This window comes from Denticeps clupeoides, chromosome 12 (assembly GCF_900700375.1).
Source record: "Denticeps clupeoides chromosome 12, fDenClu1.1, whole genome shotgun sequence".
Lineage (NCBI taxonomy): Eukaryota > Metazoa > Chordata > Actinopteri > Clupeiformes > Denticipitidae > Denticeps > Denticeps clupeoides.
The window spans coordinates 1,495,815-1,512,706 of record NC_041718.1 but is presented as its reverse complement, the minus strand read 5'-3'; the positions used below and the strand labels follow the sequence as shown (position 1 = coordinate 1,512,706).

General features: G+C 40.8%; 1 protein-coding gene across 1 annotated transcript; it reads right to left on the bottom strand.

The window, feature by feature from the left end:
- Window positions 1-3,108: 3,108 nt before the first annotated feature.
- etnk2 (ethanolamine kinase 2) lies at window positions 3,109-15,824 on the bottom strand. The gene is made up of 8 exons (XM_028997715.1): window positions 15,514-15,824; window positions 12,850-13,109; window positions 11,844-11,984; window positions 10,004-10,146; window positions 9,846-9,929; window positions 9,567-9,727; window positions 8,649-8,722; window positions 3,109-6,122 (listed from the first exon to the last, which is right to left on the bottom strand). Exons 1-8 carry the CDS (start codon window positions 15,724-15,726, stop codon window positions 6,050-6,052), a joined length of 1,149 nt encoding a protein of 382 aa, XP_028853548.1. The 5' UTR covers window positions 15,727-15,824; the 3' UTR covers window positions 3,109-6,049.
- Window positions 15,825-16,892: the final 1,068 nt, after the last annotated feature.

The window sequence follows — 16,892 nt, the reverse complement described above, 5'->3', positions numbered from 1 at the left end:
TTAATGTGTGAATTTGTAATCTATGCGCTTACCACCTCTTTTCAACTATAGAAGTTCAACCATAGAACATGGCGCGTAGTGGAATATTGTAGAAACACAAACACACGTTTAAAGCTGCTGAACATATATTGTGGGTGGTGGTGTTCACACTTCCAAGGTTTCACACTGTGGTCTCACACTTCCAAGGTTTAAATCCCGGCTCGGACCTTGTGTGGGCGGAGTTTACGTGCTGTTGCCGTTACCCTGTGTTGGTGCAGGTTTCCTCTATGCACATACATTAGATGAATTGATTCAGTTCTAAATTTAAACATTCTTGCAAGATTTATAAGCCTGACTTGCATGAATGAGGGTCCATAGACAACAGACAATTTTTGATAAGTTTGATCAGAAGAAACACCATTTTCATTAGTTTAATATTTATAACCCCAAAAAATTTGACAATAACAGAGATAACAAAATAACAAAAATTGACAATGTCAGTAGTGGGTTTTTCCACCATTTGCCGCAAGGACAGCTTGACAGCAATGTCTCATGCTCCTCACTTGCCTCATGTTGTTCTGAGGCAATGCACTCTACTCTTCCACAAGTGCTACACGCAGTTCTGCCAGGTCACGTAGGTGTGGGGTACGATCATTAAGTCTCTGGTCCCAGACGTGCTCTATGGGGTTCAGGTCAGCTGATGTCGAGCGGTGACAATTCTGCCATGATGTGGTGGAGCATTAATATCCATGAACAGAAAGTTGGGGGTGTGTTGGCGGAATTGGATGATGATGATGGGTTCTATGATGTCTCTGAGGTAAGAACGTGCAGTGACTGGGCCATGTACAATAACCAAATCTGTTTTGCGCTGACTGGTGATGCCTGGCCAGACAGATGCACCTCCCCCACCAAAGCAAACCCTGGGCACCATGTTGACCTCAGTGTATCGCTCACTTCACCTTCTCCAGCAACGCTGACGCGAAACTCATCAGTGAACAGGACGGTAGACCACTGCTGCATTGTCCAGGTCACATGGTCTTGTGGCCACTGCAAACATTCACGCAGTGTCTGGGTGTCAGTGGAGTCAAGGGTCGTCTGGCATTCAAGCCAAAGCGGTGGAGTCGGTTGTGAATGGTTTGTCTGGAAATGCTAGAACCCTCACATCTCGTAAACAATGTCCGAGTGTATAGGTCCTTAGGTCCTGGTCATCATTGCGCTCTGTCATTCATGCGGCTCCACTCCTGGGTCTGTCATGAACTCTGACAGTAGTTCTGTGTCTTGAAGCAAGTCTGCTGATGACACTTTGAAACACACCAAGCTCACGAGCAACATCTGACTGCCTGCCACCGACCCTTATGGCCAGGTGACCCTGCTCGTCTGTTTAGTGACGTTGGCTGTTTGAATGATGAACTTGGAATTACTTACTGACAATACCAGCTTTTTAAACCCACAGAATGTTAAAACTGATGCCACATTGAGAAAGGTTGTCTCTTGATATTGGCCCCAATATAAGGCACACCTGTACACAATGAGACCATTACATGGAAAACACAAAATGAGGTGGTCATCACCCCAATACAACTGCCTCCCTAGCTTAAAAATGTCTGAAGTGAAACAAACACCGTATGTATGACATCCACTAAGTCTCTTACTTACAATAGCTCTAACTTATTATGAGTAGTGTAATTTGGTCCTTGTCAAAGATCCTCAAATAAAGTATTCATTTATACATTTTTTTATGATATCACCAGAATATGAAATTGCAATCAATGGGGAAGATCCAGTTTAATGCACTGCTAAAGAAACAATAAAAATCTGATTTCAGTTAATGGCTACAACTGACAGAAAAACAGGTCAACCTCCTGCTTGGAGGTGCTCTCGTGCCTGAGCCTGTAAGCAGAGGATGCTGGAATGGGAATGTTGTGTGTGTGTGTGTGTGTGTGTGTGTGTGTGTGTGTGTGTGTGTGTGTGTTTTTGGGGCAGGATATCCTCAATAGCAGACTTCCACCAGCTAGGATTTCCGGGACCTAGGGTCACAGCAGAGGTCACAGGTCAGGTGCATAAACAGGCAATGGTTCAAGTATTCCTGAGAAGTTTTAAAAAGTAATCAGACCTTGTTTTCACCATGTGGAACCACGGACTGGATTATAAAATCATAATTAGGTCTCCTGGGGTCCTGAGCCAGAATGAAGACAAATTTCTCTTTTAAGTTTTAAGTAACAATAATAAATCAACTCCAATCAGTTATGACTTTGTATCATACAGCAGCTACAAAACATATTTCAGTATTGTCTTAAATGCAGAAATTCTGCATTTAAAAAAAGTGTTGTTGTACAAATTCAGTTCCATAAAGAACAATTCTTTTTTTGGTTTTAGTTCTGGTTCACTAGTAGTTACCGGGAGCTGGTAGCTGGCAGGGGTGGTGTGGGACGGTATTGCTGCGTTCTGTATAACTTGTAGAGGCAGGGTGGCATTCAGAGGTAGACCTGCTAGAAGAGAGTTACAGTGACCCAGTCGTGAGATTACTAGGGACTGAACAAGTGAAATGTTCTGAGCCTTTTTTCAAGTACAAATTTGAATAAGCCCCATTTCAGTCGTGTGTGATTAATGAAATCTGCAACAATCCCTGAACAGCCAAGCTATGAAACTTCACGTACACAGTGTACACTGACCTTGAGGTCAAGCTGCTGGGCCTTTAGACTTTTCATTCTCTAATCATCTTCCTTTCTTCCAGTTTCAGTGAAATTCTAGTTGTAACACATTTAATAAACAAAGATGCAGGCTTTTATTGTTATTTATTTTTTTTATTATTTTTTACAATTGCATGTTAAGTTATTCTCCCCAGCAAATGAACAGAAGTGAAAAATAACATTGTACAGTCAAGCTATTATCACAGTTTTTTTTTAAGTTTTTTTACAGTATGTACACCACGTTCTCATTATATCTCTGCTGACCACTTGTCTGCACTGAATGCCACGTCCGTCCCCAATCTTCTGATCTGAAATCAGTTCAGGGATCCTACCGCAGCAATGTCATGGGCATCATGTCGCTGTCACCCCCTAGTGGTGACTAGTTGCCACTAGGTTTTATAAACCATCTTTTATATCACACATGCAAAGAAACTGATCATGGGTTATAGACAGTGGTTAATTTTTATTTATTTAATCAGCAAACTAAGTAAGGTCAGTACATTCAGGCAAAGTTCATGTGAAAAACAAATTTTGAAGTGAACTGTTATCAAAAATATCTCCTGTTTAAAGCTATATGGCATATTAAAAGGGCAAAACCACTGAGAGCAATAAATAATCAATAAATACCAAAACGCCTTGGTGTAAAATTACCAAAAGAATACATTTCACAGCATCTGTTCCAAACTGTTTTTACATATCGACATAATATTCAAAAGATTGCACCTTTGTGTAGAGGAAATCTGAAGCAATATCATGCAAGTTCGTATGTAAGAGGCATGTAAGGGTGTATAACTGCATTTGGTTTTTGGTTTGTTCCATATGAGATATAACCCATAACCTAAAAAAAATGCAGAAAGAGCCTGTAGTCATAGAAACACATAAAATGCAGATGCAGCACTGGTCTGGTTCTAATGCAGCAGCAAAAATCGTATTCGCCCCGTGGCTGTGACTTCATTTTACTGTTGATCAGGTAATTCTCGCATATGCATTTATACGTATATGGCCTTTATGCATCAATAGCAGAAACTTTCACAAGGCCTGTGATGGTGCTTAAGACATTTGTTTCAGCCACTTTGCTTGTGCTCATATGGGTATCATATAAACTAAATGACTAAATTACCTTTTTTTCTACTAAACCACAGGTTTTCAGAGGCTGAGGGGTTTACAGTTTTAAGAGATCAATATATTAGTTATCAATCAATATGTTACTGATATGGTCTTCCATCATTGATAATTTATATTAGAAATGTTATAGGTTGCTTTTGGCTTTTCATTAAAAGGAATATAAAATAATCTCAAACACCACAAGGGGGCAATATTTCCTGTTTATGCCCACTTACGTGATAACTAATTTATACTTAATCAAGCATTCCCAACTAGTCACGCTTCCTGTTAGAAACTGATTTACTATTCCTTTCACTTTAAGTGAATAAATATGGTATGCATTGAAAACGCAGGAAAATGTTCATCCAATAAATATAAAAGTTAGTTTTCTTAAAGTTTACAGCCTGCATTCCAATGTAGTACTACATTTCCATTTGTATGTTTTATTTATTTACTTCCCCAAAGTTCATTAGGTAGTCTTAAGTTCTTATAGGTCTCAAAAACATTTGAGGCCGGTGAGCATCTCATCAGCTACAAAATTATTCATGCCATCGTTAGAGGGCTTCTCAGCTCAAACTGGTGGCCACAGCTTGAACTGCTAAATTATTCACCTGTTGCCATTAAGCTTTAACATGCACTCATTGCTTAGCAACCAGGCCAGAGCGTCAGGGCTGGGGAGACCATATCAGTAACCGGCACCGACTGCTGAACAGAGATTCAGGTATGTATGCTTTCTGAAGGGCTCTCAGGGACATAAGCAGCTTATGACAGGAGGAAAAAAAAGTCAAAGTGACTAGCTGTAAGCATAAAAGACTGAAGGCTGTCAGAAATGGAATGTCAATGGATGAGAGAGGAATAAAAACACAATACAATGTTCAAAGATAACAGACAAAAAAAAAAGATTTAAATCCAATCATAACACTAAAGGCAATGAGAAAAAGGCATGCAAAAAACTGTTAAAATACACAATCAGTAATGCTGAGCTCAAACAAAACAAGTACATAACTACCGGTCTGATGCAGCATTTAAGAATATTAATCATGTGACACTGAAGGTCTCCAGTAAAACATTTTTGCAGAGCAAAATGAAGACTACTTCAAATGAAGGTTACTTTTTCCCCCAAAACAACCTATGAAAGTATGGAAACATGTCAATTGTTATATTAAGTGTCGTATTTGTATACGTATCCAAATTTCCAATTTTCTTTTTGCTACATCCCGCAGTGTAATGCAGCTTTTTCTGTACAAGATTCTCAGCATTCCACACCGTGACAATATCACGTGGAAGTAATAAGCATATATGACGTCTAGTGTGATATTATGATGAGGTTTTTTTTTTTTTTTTTTTGAACATCTGTTCAACAAGCACATCAGTCATGGCAAACAACTCTCAACACAGCCACTGTCATTCCAAACAGGCCCAGCAATGTAACGTTCCGGAGTCTAATTCTACACACTTGTACGGACTACATACAAGCTTTCTTCTTCAAATTCAGAGTCAAAACAAACACTTCATCCAAAAGTCCAATATTCCTGGGTCCAGCATTCAGGATCCATTCATTTAAAAGACTTTTGGTCACACAATAATACAAAGTGACATTTTTAAATGTATATAATACACAGAAATGTACAGTTTACCTACATTTAACATTGCATGTGGGCCAAATTACACCATAAACAGTATTTACAGTTCAAACAGGATCAACTTCTTCATTCAGTACATAAAAACACAGCAGCTTTTGGGTCATTTAAGTGCAGAGTGGCAGCTGCAGCTTCCTGCAAAAAAAAGAACACCAACATGTGGACTTTCTGAGTGAGCTGCTCTCGGCCTGCCGGGCCCAGCAAGTGCTCTGCAAACATCGCCCCGAGTCACTGCGTGGCACAGGCCATGGCAAGCAAACTCACGAGAGGAGAAGAGCCCACAGCAGTCCACTCCAACATTCCCACTACTGCTACAGGGCCAAAAACCTCCCCACAATAATTAATAAAGCAGTCAGTCGGAAATATGAAAATATGACACACAAACACACAGATTATCTGGGAACTTGATCAAAAGGAAACCGGAAATATGTTTTTCAGAAAGGAATAATACTAAAACAGGAACACAGTATCACAATGCAGTGTAGATAGACTGAAGACAGAGGGGCAGATGAGATGCCACACAATGCCCTTCAGCCAACCGACAGCCCAGAACTTTATACGAAGTGCTCCTGCTCAGGGGTCAGAGGTCAACAGTGACACTGGCCCACCTCGTTGGCGCCCTCTGCCCACCTATCCTCATTCTGGGATCTCCAGGGCCATGACAGCAGGTTTGGTCTTAAAGTACTGGTTGAAGCGAAGCACTGCGTACCTGAAAGAACACAGAAAATGAGCATCAGATACACGTCAGCACAGGGCTAGAAAAACGATTCATGACATCAAAGCGAGCAGACGTTTGCTGAACTGAATTTGTTTAGCCTTGAGCATGGAAGACTAAATCAGGTCTAGAAGATCAAACACAAGAAACCAGTGGTCATAGTAGGAAACTAATGGAGGAACCGTTTAGATTTTAGCTGAGGGAGAACATCCTTTTAGAAGCAAGTACATGCAGTACAGAATAGTTTGAAGAAGAGCGTAGAGCATGTTAAAAAAAAAATGGTTAATAATTATTAGCTCAATTTCCTCCAAGCTAACTTGTTGCATATACACAGAATATATATAATCATATATAATAACAAACTCGCCCAGCAGCTAGGATTAGGACAGAGGCTGCCATGATGATGCAATTTTGTTTCTGGTTCACAATAGCCCACTTACACCCAATCCTGCTGAAAAACCTTGAAGGGTCCTGATAAAGACAGATACACATTGGTTTGAATGAAGATCAGATTTCTGCATTAACCTTCAGCACACAGATGCTTTTTTACACAGGCTGACATTTGGCAATTCATCAGATGTCACCCCTAATGGACTAAGAGAAAGGACATTCTTCAAAAGGAGAATGTTTAAAACTGAAGCATACAAAGACAAGCTTCATACATGCACCTTGCAATGAGATTTCTTTAGGTCTGTTCAAACAGAGACCCAGCTGAACACTTCCCTAGAGGTAGTGCTAGAACTACAGGTTACACAAAACACAATGAACTAAGAAAAAAAAGTCCTACTAATCAAGTCCTACCAACTGGGAAGGAACCTAAGATAAGAGTATGGTGAAGCTTGGGATAGTATGGTGAAGCTTGAGTATTTAAGCTGGGTAAATACAGTGGGTTCGCAAAGTATTCAGACACCCTTAAAAATTTCACTCTTTGTTATATTGCAGCCTTTTGCTAAAATACATTTTTTTAAATAATTTTTTTCACATTAATGTACACACACTCATATATTTAACTCTTGAGATGGTTCTACACCTTCATTTGAGTCCAGTTGCGTTTGATTATAATCATGAGATCAAAGGAACTCCCAGAAGAGCTCAGAGACAGAATTGAGGCAAGGCACAGGTCTGGTCAAGGTTACAAAAAAATCTGCTGCACTTAAAGTTCCTAAGAGCACAGTGTAATAGCTGGGGGTGTTTGTAATCCTTAAATGGAAGGCAGTTGGGACGACCAGGACCCTTCCTAGAGCTGGCCGTCTGGCCAAACTGAGCTATCGGGTCAACAATCACTGCAGCCCTCCACCAATCGGGGCTTTATGACAGAGTGGTCAGATGGAAACCTCTCCTCAGTGCATGACACATGAAAGCCTGAATACAGTTTGCTAAAACACCTAAATGACTTAATGGTGAGATAAGATTCTTATGGTCTAATAAGATTCTCTGGTCTGATTAGACCAAGACAGAATTAAAGCCAAAAAGGTTAAGTGGTATGTGTTGAGTAAACTGCTCATCACCCGTCCAATACAGTTCCAACAGTGAAGCATGGTGGTGGCAGCATCATGCTGTGGGCATGTTTTGCAGCTGCAGGGACAGCACGACTGATGAAGTACATGGACTGGGCCAAAGGTTTACCTTCTAATAAGACAATGACACTAAGCACACAGCTAAATTAACGAAGGAGTGGCTTCACAACAACTCCATGACTGTTCTTGAATGGCCTAGCCAGACCCCTGACTTCTCTGGAGAGACCTAAAAATGGCTGTCCACCAATGTTTACCATCCAACCTGCCAGAACTGGAGAGGAATGGCAGAGGATTCCCAAATCCAGGTGTGGGGAAAAATGTGATGCATCTTTCCCCAAAAAGACTCATGGCTGTATTATTACATGAAAAGGAAGCAAACATTCCGAATACTTAGGACCATGTGATATTTCTTTGTTAATAAATCAAAAATGCACCAAAACACAGAATCAGCAATTCTGTTTTTCTATCAATATGGGGTACTGAGTGTACATTAATGAGGAAAAAATTATATTAAATGATGTCATCAAATGGCTTCAATATAACATGAAAAATATTTTCTGTACCCACTGTAAATGCACATAAGGTCCAGGGTGGGTCGAGCAATGCTAGCAAAAACATGTAGATAACAATGAGATGGCGCTAACTAATGAAATGAGTAATAAATGTGCAAAGTAAAGTGCGAGCAGACAGTAAAAGTAACACGATTTTATAGGTTTACTCTATATAGTCAGCGCTTCTAAAACACTGATTTCTAAGAGAAAACTCTTATTGCAAATAACCTATCTTTACAACATCCTGTTGTTAACAATCCAGCCAAAGAATCTTTCTGATCTCTTTGATGAAGTTCTTGCCAACATCTGCTTCAAAACGTATTTCTGTTTTTAGAGATGTGGTCAGGCACTTTGCTCCACCCTCAGTGTGTAATTTCCCAGTGATGAATGAGATGGACTTTTATCTGAGCCTGAAAGGGTGAATGATGTGTGGGATGATGTTGGTAACTTACCCAAGAAAGTCAAAGTCAATGGAGGAGTATTTTGCTTGGATGAGCGCCCAAAAGCCCCAGAAAAAGTGTGAGGCCTAATACGGAAATAAAGTAGGCAGAAAGATTAGTGTTGCAGAACAGGTCAGAACGCTCATTATGTAAGAACCATGAAATTATTCTGAATTTGAATGGGGGGAGGGTTTCATCTTTCAGCCGCAATGAGATTCACAGACAATAAATTATTTCAGAAGATCGGACAATAGTGACAGGGCACAGCCTGTAAAGTTTATTGCCCAACCAAAAACTAAGACATAATAAAGTAGGTGGTAGGGTGGTAGTAGCCTAGTGGGTAACACACTCGCCTAGGAACCAGAAGACTCAGGTTCAAATCCCACCTACTACCATCGTGTCCCTGAGCAAGACACTTAACCCTAAGTTGCTCCAGGGGGACTGTCCCTGTAACTACTGATTGTAAGTTGCTCTGGATAAGGGCATCTGATGAATGCCGTAAATGTAAATGTACAGAAGATGGTTTCGAAGCAGTCGTGCACACCTGGTCAATAAGTCTATTCAAGTTAGCAAGTGTGTGTGTGTGTGTGTGTGTGTGTGTGTAAATGGAAACAATGATGGTCATACAAGGCTTGAATTCAGCCAGGCTCCTTTTCCAGCAGCTGCTAACAGTAGCCTGACTGTTTCCAGCTCTGACCTCCCTGTGCAGGACATCAAGGCCACTGGTACTGGTACAGTAGCCATTTACTGTAGTAAAAGCACTGTTACTGATGAAAATATCATGGTGAAAATGCTGGGCTACTGGGTGTATGTGTGTTACATATAACATTTATCCAGACTTATTCTGAAAGATCTGAAACACTTACAGGCTGGGTTGAAAAATGGTTATATGCTCTGCATCAGAGTAATGTTTACAATTATTTCACTCACCAGGGAGAATTTGTTAACCTGCACAAAAAGGGTCTCCAGCTCCTGTGATGTCACTTCCTCCCCCTTCTTGGTGAAAAGTTTATAGGCCTGGAGATACGTATGCAGCCAGTCCAACTGTAGCTCCCGGCTTGGGTACAGATCATAGTCTGGTTCACTCATTCCTGGGAAATGGAAAATGTATCATTTTTTTAAACAATTGAATAGAAGACAGGGATGCAAGTTAACAGTATAAAGTGGCTTATTAGTAAAATAAGCGACTTCATTAAATAATATGCTCACCTGCAAACTCATTGAAGTGGTTTCCAATATCAAATGCCTGGTAATTGTAACTGGAGTATTCATAGTCTATAAATCGCACATGACCTAATGGAAAATGGAGTAAAATGTTTCAATGACAACACCGCTGGACCTACAACCAACGCAGCAGGTGATCATACCCTCTTTCACGTTGTGGATGATGTTCTTGCACAGCAAGTCATTGTGACAAAGCACAACTGGAGAGCCCAACTGGGACAGGTGCTCCTTCATCCATGTCATTTCCTGCTCCAGAACCTCTTGGCTAGGAACCTCCTGTTGAATTCTTTAAAAATTTCAAAAGTATGAGGTTTAAAGAACGGACACCTCACCTTACTTTGACGTCTGTTTTTTAACACTAGTAACAGAACTGGAATAACGGCCTTGAAAGATTAAGCAACATTTTATCTTTGAAATGATAAAAATAGACAGTGGCTGTACATGACCTTCTAGAGATGAGTGGACAAAAAACATTTTAAATGTTTTGATAGATGCACTTTTTTGCATGATTCAATGGTTGCAAAAGGACAAAAGAGCAAGATGCAATTGAGCAATAAAGTTCTATAGATCGATGAAACCGTTCAGAAATGTCTGTAAGGATGAATCTTTGTATAAATGGCTATAGAATAAATGGCTACAAAAAAAATTATTTGTGCCATTTATCAGTAGTGCCAGGGACAGTGCCCCTGGAGACACTCAGGGCTAAGTGTCTTGCTCAGGGACACAATGGTAGTAAGTGGGGTTTGAACCTGTGACTTTGTGGATCATAGCCAGGCTTGTGACCCACTTGGCTACTACCACCCCTACTACCAATAAGCAAGCAAATATAGTTAAAGAAATTGTAAAGTTTGGTGATTATATTTAAGTTAAGAAACAATAAAACAACAGTTGGCTCGGTATTACACAAAGTTTCCATCTTGATGTTTAATTCATGACACTATTTAAATAAATGTTGCAAGTAGGTTATGTAAGTAAGAAACAGCAGCAAGACTTTTCTAAGGCAACCACCGCTACAGGTAGAATGACCAGCCTATCAGGACTGGTGACCACTCTTACCACAGTAAGTGGTTTATGTGGCTTATCGTAATATCTGCGAACCTGTGGGCCTGCAGGTTGCACATACCTGCTGACCAAGGCCCCGTTAACCCTTCCCTAATCCTACAGTCCTCCATGATTTCAATGTCAGTAGAGCTCATACACTGCAGTGTTCTATTATCTGCTGGTTGGACTTTTTTTGGTTTTCTTCTTTTGCATTTATGAATATTATGCATCCAGGCAGTGAGTAATGTGGGTTTAACATTAAGCATAATCACTATTCTTTCACACAACAGAAAATAGATATTTCTGAATTTGTCTGAGCTACCAACAGCTGTGAGCTCAGCCACACACACACAACCAAAAATCTGTATTAACCTAATGAAATGAACTATTTGAACTGGGTCAGCATTAAAAGCTTGCTAAAGCAATTTCCTGTTCACCTGCCAAGTTTTGCATAAACCGCAAAAATGACCATATAGCCATTGATGCAGTGTGAGATTTCCAGCACCAAACATCTGCTTTTGAGTCATTCTATAGAATTCCCGTCATGGTAATGTTATGCTGTGACTATTTTTATGCGTTATCACTCAGCAGTTTTTTTCTGGGTCCTTTTATATCTCCTATAAAACACGTCGTCTGCTTTAAGGACAATTAGACAAGTGATTAGATATGTTATCCTGTCCCACGTCATGACCACTCATCCTCTGGTCACATGCACGCCACTTTATCCCATATACCTGCCCCACACACCAACCTAGGTGATCTGACAGGATGACATGCCTGGTTTATTATAGCTTAGACATTTTCATTCTGTTTTCGTTTCCGTCCATTTTTATTCAAGAGTAGACATTTTTACCAGCATAATCCAGCATACCTTTATGATAAAATGCATTTAATCCCCTAAAAATTATAAGGATGATAATAATAATCCAATCTTGTTGTTACCTGCTGTTGGAGGCTTGGTCGGTGAACTCTGTGGCCACTAGTGAAAAATACTTGCGCATTTTGATCCATAAATTGGGTTTGGGTATGCAACCGTTGTGAGCGTGGATGGCGTGGATTCGTGCCATCTCTCTGGCAATGAGTCTAATAGAAACAAAGATGTGAAAAAGACTGCTGTGAACAGGCAAAAATCTAAACGGCAATCTAAATTAATTTTTTTAAAAGCATTAGTTTATTAGGACTGTTGGCTGAAACAAAGACTGGTAGAGCCAGTTTGAACCAAGGAAGACAATCAAATTCAGAACCGGAAGACAATGATCAACCTGCTTCCTCATGTCATTATTTTCTCCCATTTTTGCAAGGAACAAACATTCTAATGTAATAGCAGGTGTAATAACTTAAGACATATCAGCAGATCTAGCTTTTATAATAATGAAATGTCATGTTAAACGGTGGCTCCGGTAAGTCATCAAGCAATGATTTATGGCCACACAAAAAATCCTAAATACAAAAGTGATGAAAAAGCATTAAAACATTTCCACAAAATAATTTCCATAACTTTTCAATTGCTCTAAGGCAAATTTTCATGACCATATGTTCCCTGAGATTTCTGTGCAAATGTGAAAAAACGTCAAATTCACCTGTTAAACTAAACTTATAACATTACTGAAATGCTTAACTTAAAAGACACAGTCCAAGCCTGAGTAAAATGAAACTGATCACGTTCTGGCATAGATCATCAGCTGTAATGCCAGCAAAGGTACTTCATATTATATATTCATGTGTCAATCAGATTTCAATTACTTTTCCATGACTTTATAACTTTTCAAGGCCTGGAAAATTCCATAATTTTTCCTTGTTTTTAATGACTGTAGGAACCCTGACAATAGCTCCTTTTCAGAATAATTTCAGTCTTTGCCCACAGATACTGCCATCAGTGTCTTGTTGAATAAATTAAGTGCAACACTCTCAGCAAATGGCAAATAATCCACCATCAGCAGGACCTCACCTGAGCAGCACGGGGTCGCGGACATCCTGGGTCCCGAGGGCGTCCCCCTGCATGAACTCATAGCAAATGCCATTCTGGAAGCTGCAGTAGAGGCGAGGGGCACAGCCATTGGCATGGAGGACCTGGAAGCTCTTCAACTCGTTATCTCGGTCCACAATCAGCTCAGTCTTGTTGCCGTACACCCGCACCAGCACCACATCGTCAGGATTTTCCTCCGTATAACAGCCCACCAGCTTGTTGGTGGTGCCATCTGTGAAAAGCTAGTGGACATGGGTGTGGGTGTTAGCCCTGCAGTGGATGAACACTTTGAGGGGTTACATAATGCTTATGTAGGCACTACATAACTGCTCTTTCCATACTTTTTGTGCGTATGTGTATGCTCAGTAGGAATTTTTTTTTTACAAACTTCAGATTTATTCCCTGCACAAAAGCAGCTCATTGAGTCCCAAAGAATCAATATGTTGTGAATTCATCTTCATGTTCAACAGCTTTCAATTAGCTTTCTTATTGCAAGAGACAGACATTAGCAATGCAAGGAAGTTCATTCTAAAGAGAAACACTGATTGGATAAATACATTGTGACCGTTTTTCCCCATCAATATGATCAAAGAATTAAAAAAAGTACTTTGTAAATATTAATGCAAACATTGCTTATTAACCTTTATGTCTGTTACCTAGCAACTGACCTGACTTTTCACTGTGCACCCTATTAATGGGTCACTTAACAAGCAAAAGTGTCACTTTAAGAGTGTTTTTGAGGCAGTGCTGCCTTTAAGACATAACCATAGTTACTATGGTTACCAAGCAGTTAACATGGGATCTGAAAGTTTCTGTAATAGACAACTAATGAATCAGAGCAAGCTTTAATGTTTACATTTTGTATGTGCATGAAAAGAACATGTGCATAGTTTTGTATGAGAATATAGAGGCAAACTGAAGAATATCATCTGATTATTATATGTTTGGTAAGAAACATTAACAGTCTTTTAAAAAGGAAAATACAGAAACAATGAACAGTGGTCCACCTCCACCCACAACTACAGCATGACTGAGATTCCTGACATAGCCAGCCTATAGTGATATAGTATTACTGTACTAATTCAGGCATTATCTGCTGACCAGGAATGACATCAGTGTCCTGGAATGCGGCAGTGATTTTTTTTTTTTTTTATAATACCAAAACTGGCTGTTGACCTATGTGGGGTGACACAGGTGACGTGACAAATATTATGAGCACTGTTAATTGTTCCTTGTATGAGCAAGAGAAATGTTTCAACACACTGTCCATCAAAAATTTCCCCTATGACTTCCTGTACAGGCAGCTTGGGAAGTTTTGTAAACAGTTCACTCCGCACCACCCCCCTGTTATCCTCCCGCTCCGACAGTCACCTGATCGCAGTCGCCTCATTCACCACTAATCAGTCTGGACTGCTGCCGTGACCGTCCCATCGTAACTTGACCCGGTAATCTAATGAGCAGTGAACCCACTCTCTGTTGGATGACACGTGCCACCCGCTCACTTTTTAATGCAGTTTTTTCCATCACACAAACACTGGCGCAGGTGGATCCCCTCAAACAAAAAAACCCAAACATGCGGGACAATGTCCACTGATAAATACAAATGCCAGCGGGCTGTCAAATGCCCCGTATTAGGGCTACTTCACCACATGAAAGTCAGTCAGTGGTAAACATGTGCTCTGGGGTCAGAATCAAAAGCCTGAACAAAGCCAGCAGTTCGAGGAGCATACCTGTAATCAAACTAATTGAGAGATTCAACTTCGGCTCAACCAGAAAAAGTCATAATAGAAATAAGCACATATTCAGAATTTTTCCTTCAAGACAACATACCATTTACCTACTCACTGTATGTGTGTGTATATATTTGTTTTAGCATGTTTTATGTGTACATGTGGACTGACCAGCATTTCTTAAATCTTGAACTTGAACTCAATTTATATAATTTTTTTTGTCATTTAGCATCTGAAGAGTATCTACATGAAGAAGCAGTGTGCATGACTGCTATGAGCCAAGAACCTGATAATGGGAGATGCAGGTCATGACTGATGCCAGTTTCTGTTATTAAAACCGACTTATATTATGCTATGTATTTTCAACACATAAATATTATATATTTACGATAACGGTTTTACAAAGTTGCACTGGTCAAAACTGAGCCAATGCTATTATTAAATTATACGATGTTATTTACATTATGAAGTTTCCAGCTGAATGAAGTCCAGCATCACGTCACTGACAGCTGCCCGTGACGTCACCAGCGCTTCAGGAGGCAGCGCCTCTGCGCCTTAAATTCTATCCCCACGTTGCCAGTATTAACTGCTCATCTGCCACCATTACACGTTTACGTTGAGATTTGTAGAAAAAGGAGGGGAAAAAAATCCCGGCTCTATCGTCTCCAGACAGCAAATTATACCGTTGTCATGTTGCACGTAGGCTGACTAGCAGGCTAGCATCAGGCTGAAACTTATCTCTTCTTAACCGGTCTTTTAAAACGCGCGCCGCCTCAAATAATCCGCGCTCGTAGGCTATAAATATATAGAAATATATTACACACGAATATTAACGCACGACTCCCTTCTGAAGGTGAGAGTTGATGGATAGCCGGGTAGCTTAGCTAGTCATTCATATTTTAGGGGCTAGACCCACCTTGGTGTTGACCCGCTGCATGTCCCACGCTGGCCGCAGCTCCTGGATCAGTTTCAGTGCCCCGCTGGTGACATCCTTCTCGTCGACAAATACGTGGAATTTTCGGATAGCCGGCAAGCCCACGGGCACGTGTATTTCCGTCTCCATGGCCGGGGCAAGTAGTTCTCCTTCACAGAGAGTAGAGAGCAGTCTTGGCAGGGAAGCGTGTGGCATGGAAAAAAAGCGACGTGTTAGCCCGGTCGCGCCTGGAGATTAAGGCGGATTCGGAACCGTGGGAGTCTAGGTACGCTGCGCCGTGAGCTGCCGGCTCCTGTTTCCTCGCTAAGCGCCGCCCCGACGCGATTGTCCGGTCTGCGACCACGCCCCCTCCCGCCTGCCCCGCCCCGCATGCCCCGCCCCGCGGCTTCTACTGTCAAAGAGCAGACAGCAAGTACCCTACATTACACTAGGGTGAGGACCGGTGTGAAATACCATTTAATTTATAAAGTCCTGCACTACAGGTGACGTGATGCAACTACAGCAGTCTTTCAGAACAAGACGACCTGGAAGAAAGCTTTGTTGTGTTCTCACTCGTACTTAAACAGTACTCCCTGCTCCATGTTCAAGGCATTTCAGATAAGGGAACGTTATTTTTTCCACGTTTTCTGAATGGAGCATGGTACAGCGAATACATTTATAGCACTAACAGCATTAAGATACCTGCTGCTGCAACTCTGTGAAAGTGAAAAACTGCAGCACAGCAAACGGTGACACAACAAAATGTGTCCTCTGCATTTAACCATCACCCACAGTGAGCAGTGTGTGGGGACGGTACCTTAATCAAGGGGACCTCAGTGGCACCTCGGTGGTTCCGGATATGAACCCACAATCTTTTCCGATTATGGGTTCACTTCCTTACCCACTAGGCCAACCACTGGACATTTCACAAGTGAAATAAACAACAAAAAAAGATTGGAAAACCTACAATGTTTATAATTACATGTAAACTCCTTTTTTACGTTTATTTTCAGCAGTACTTCCAGTGGGAAGAACCACTGTGCTTATTCCATACGCACGTCACAGTTCCATTTGAACTGAGTGTTTTAATATGGTAACTCCAGAATTATTGTAATGCATCCACACTATTCAAGAATTTTGTAAAACATAAAGCAGCTCAAAGTGTCCTTCCTGACATGGACCATCTGGTCACCCTAGATACACTGTGAAAAATGATATTCCTTATATTGTGCAGGGCGGTGCTGAAAGCACTAGTGGAAATGCATTTGTATCTGCACTTCACCTTGTGAGAGACCTTTGGTGGAGCAGGGGCTCAAATAATAATCGACTGCCAGATAGAAGTGTCACATGAGTTGCTTCTATGAGGTGACGCGACTCCTATA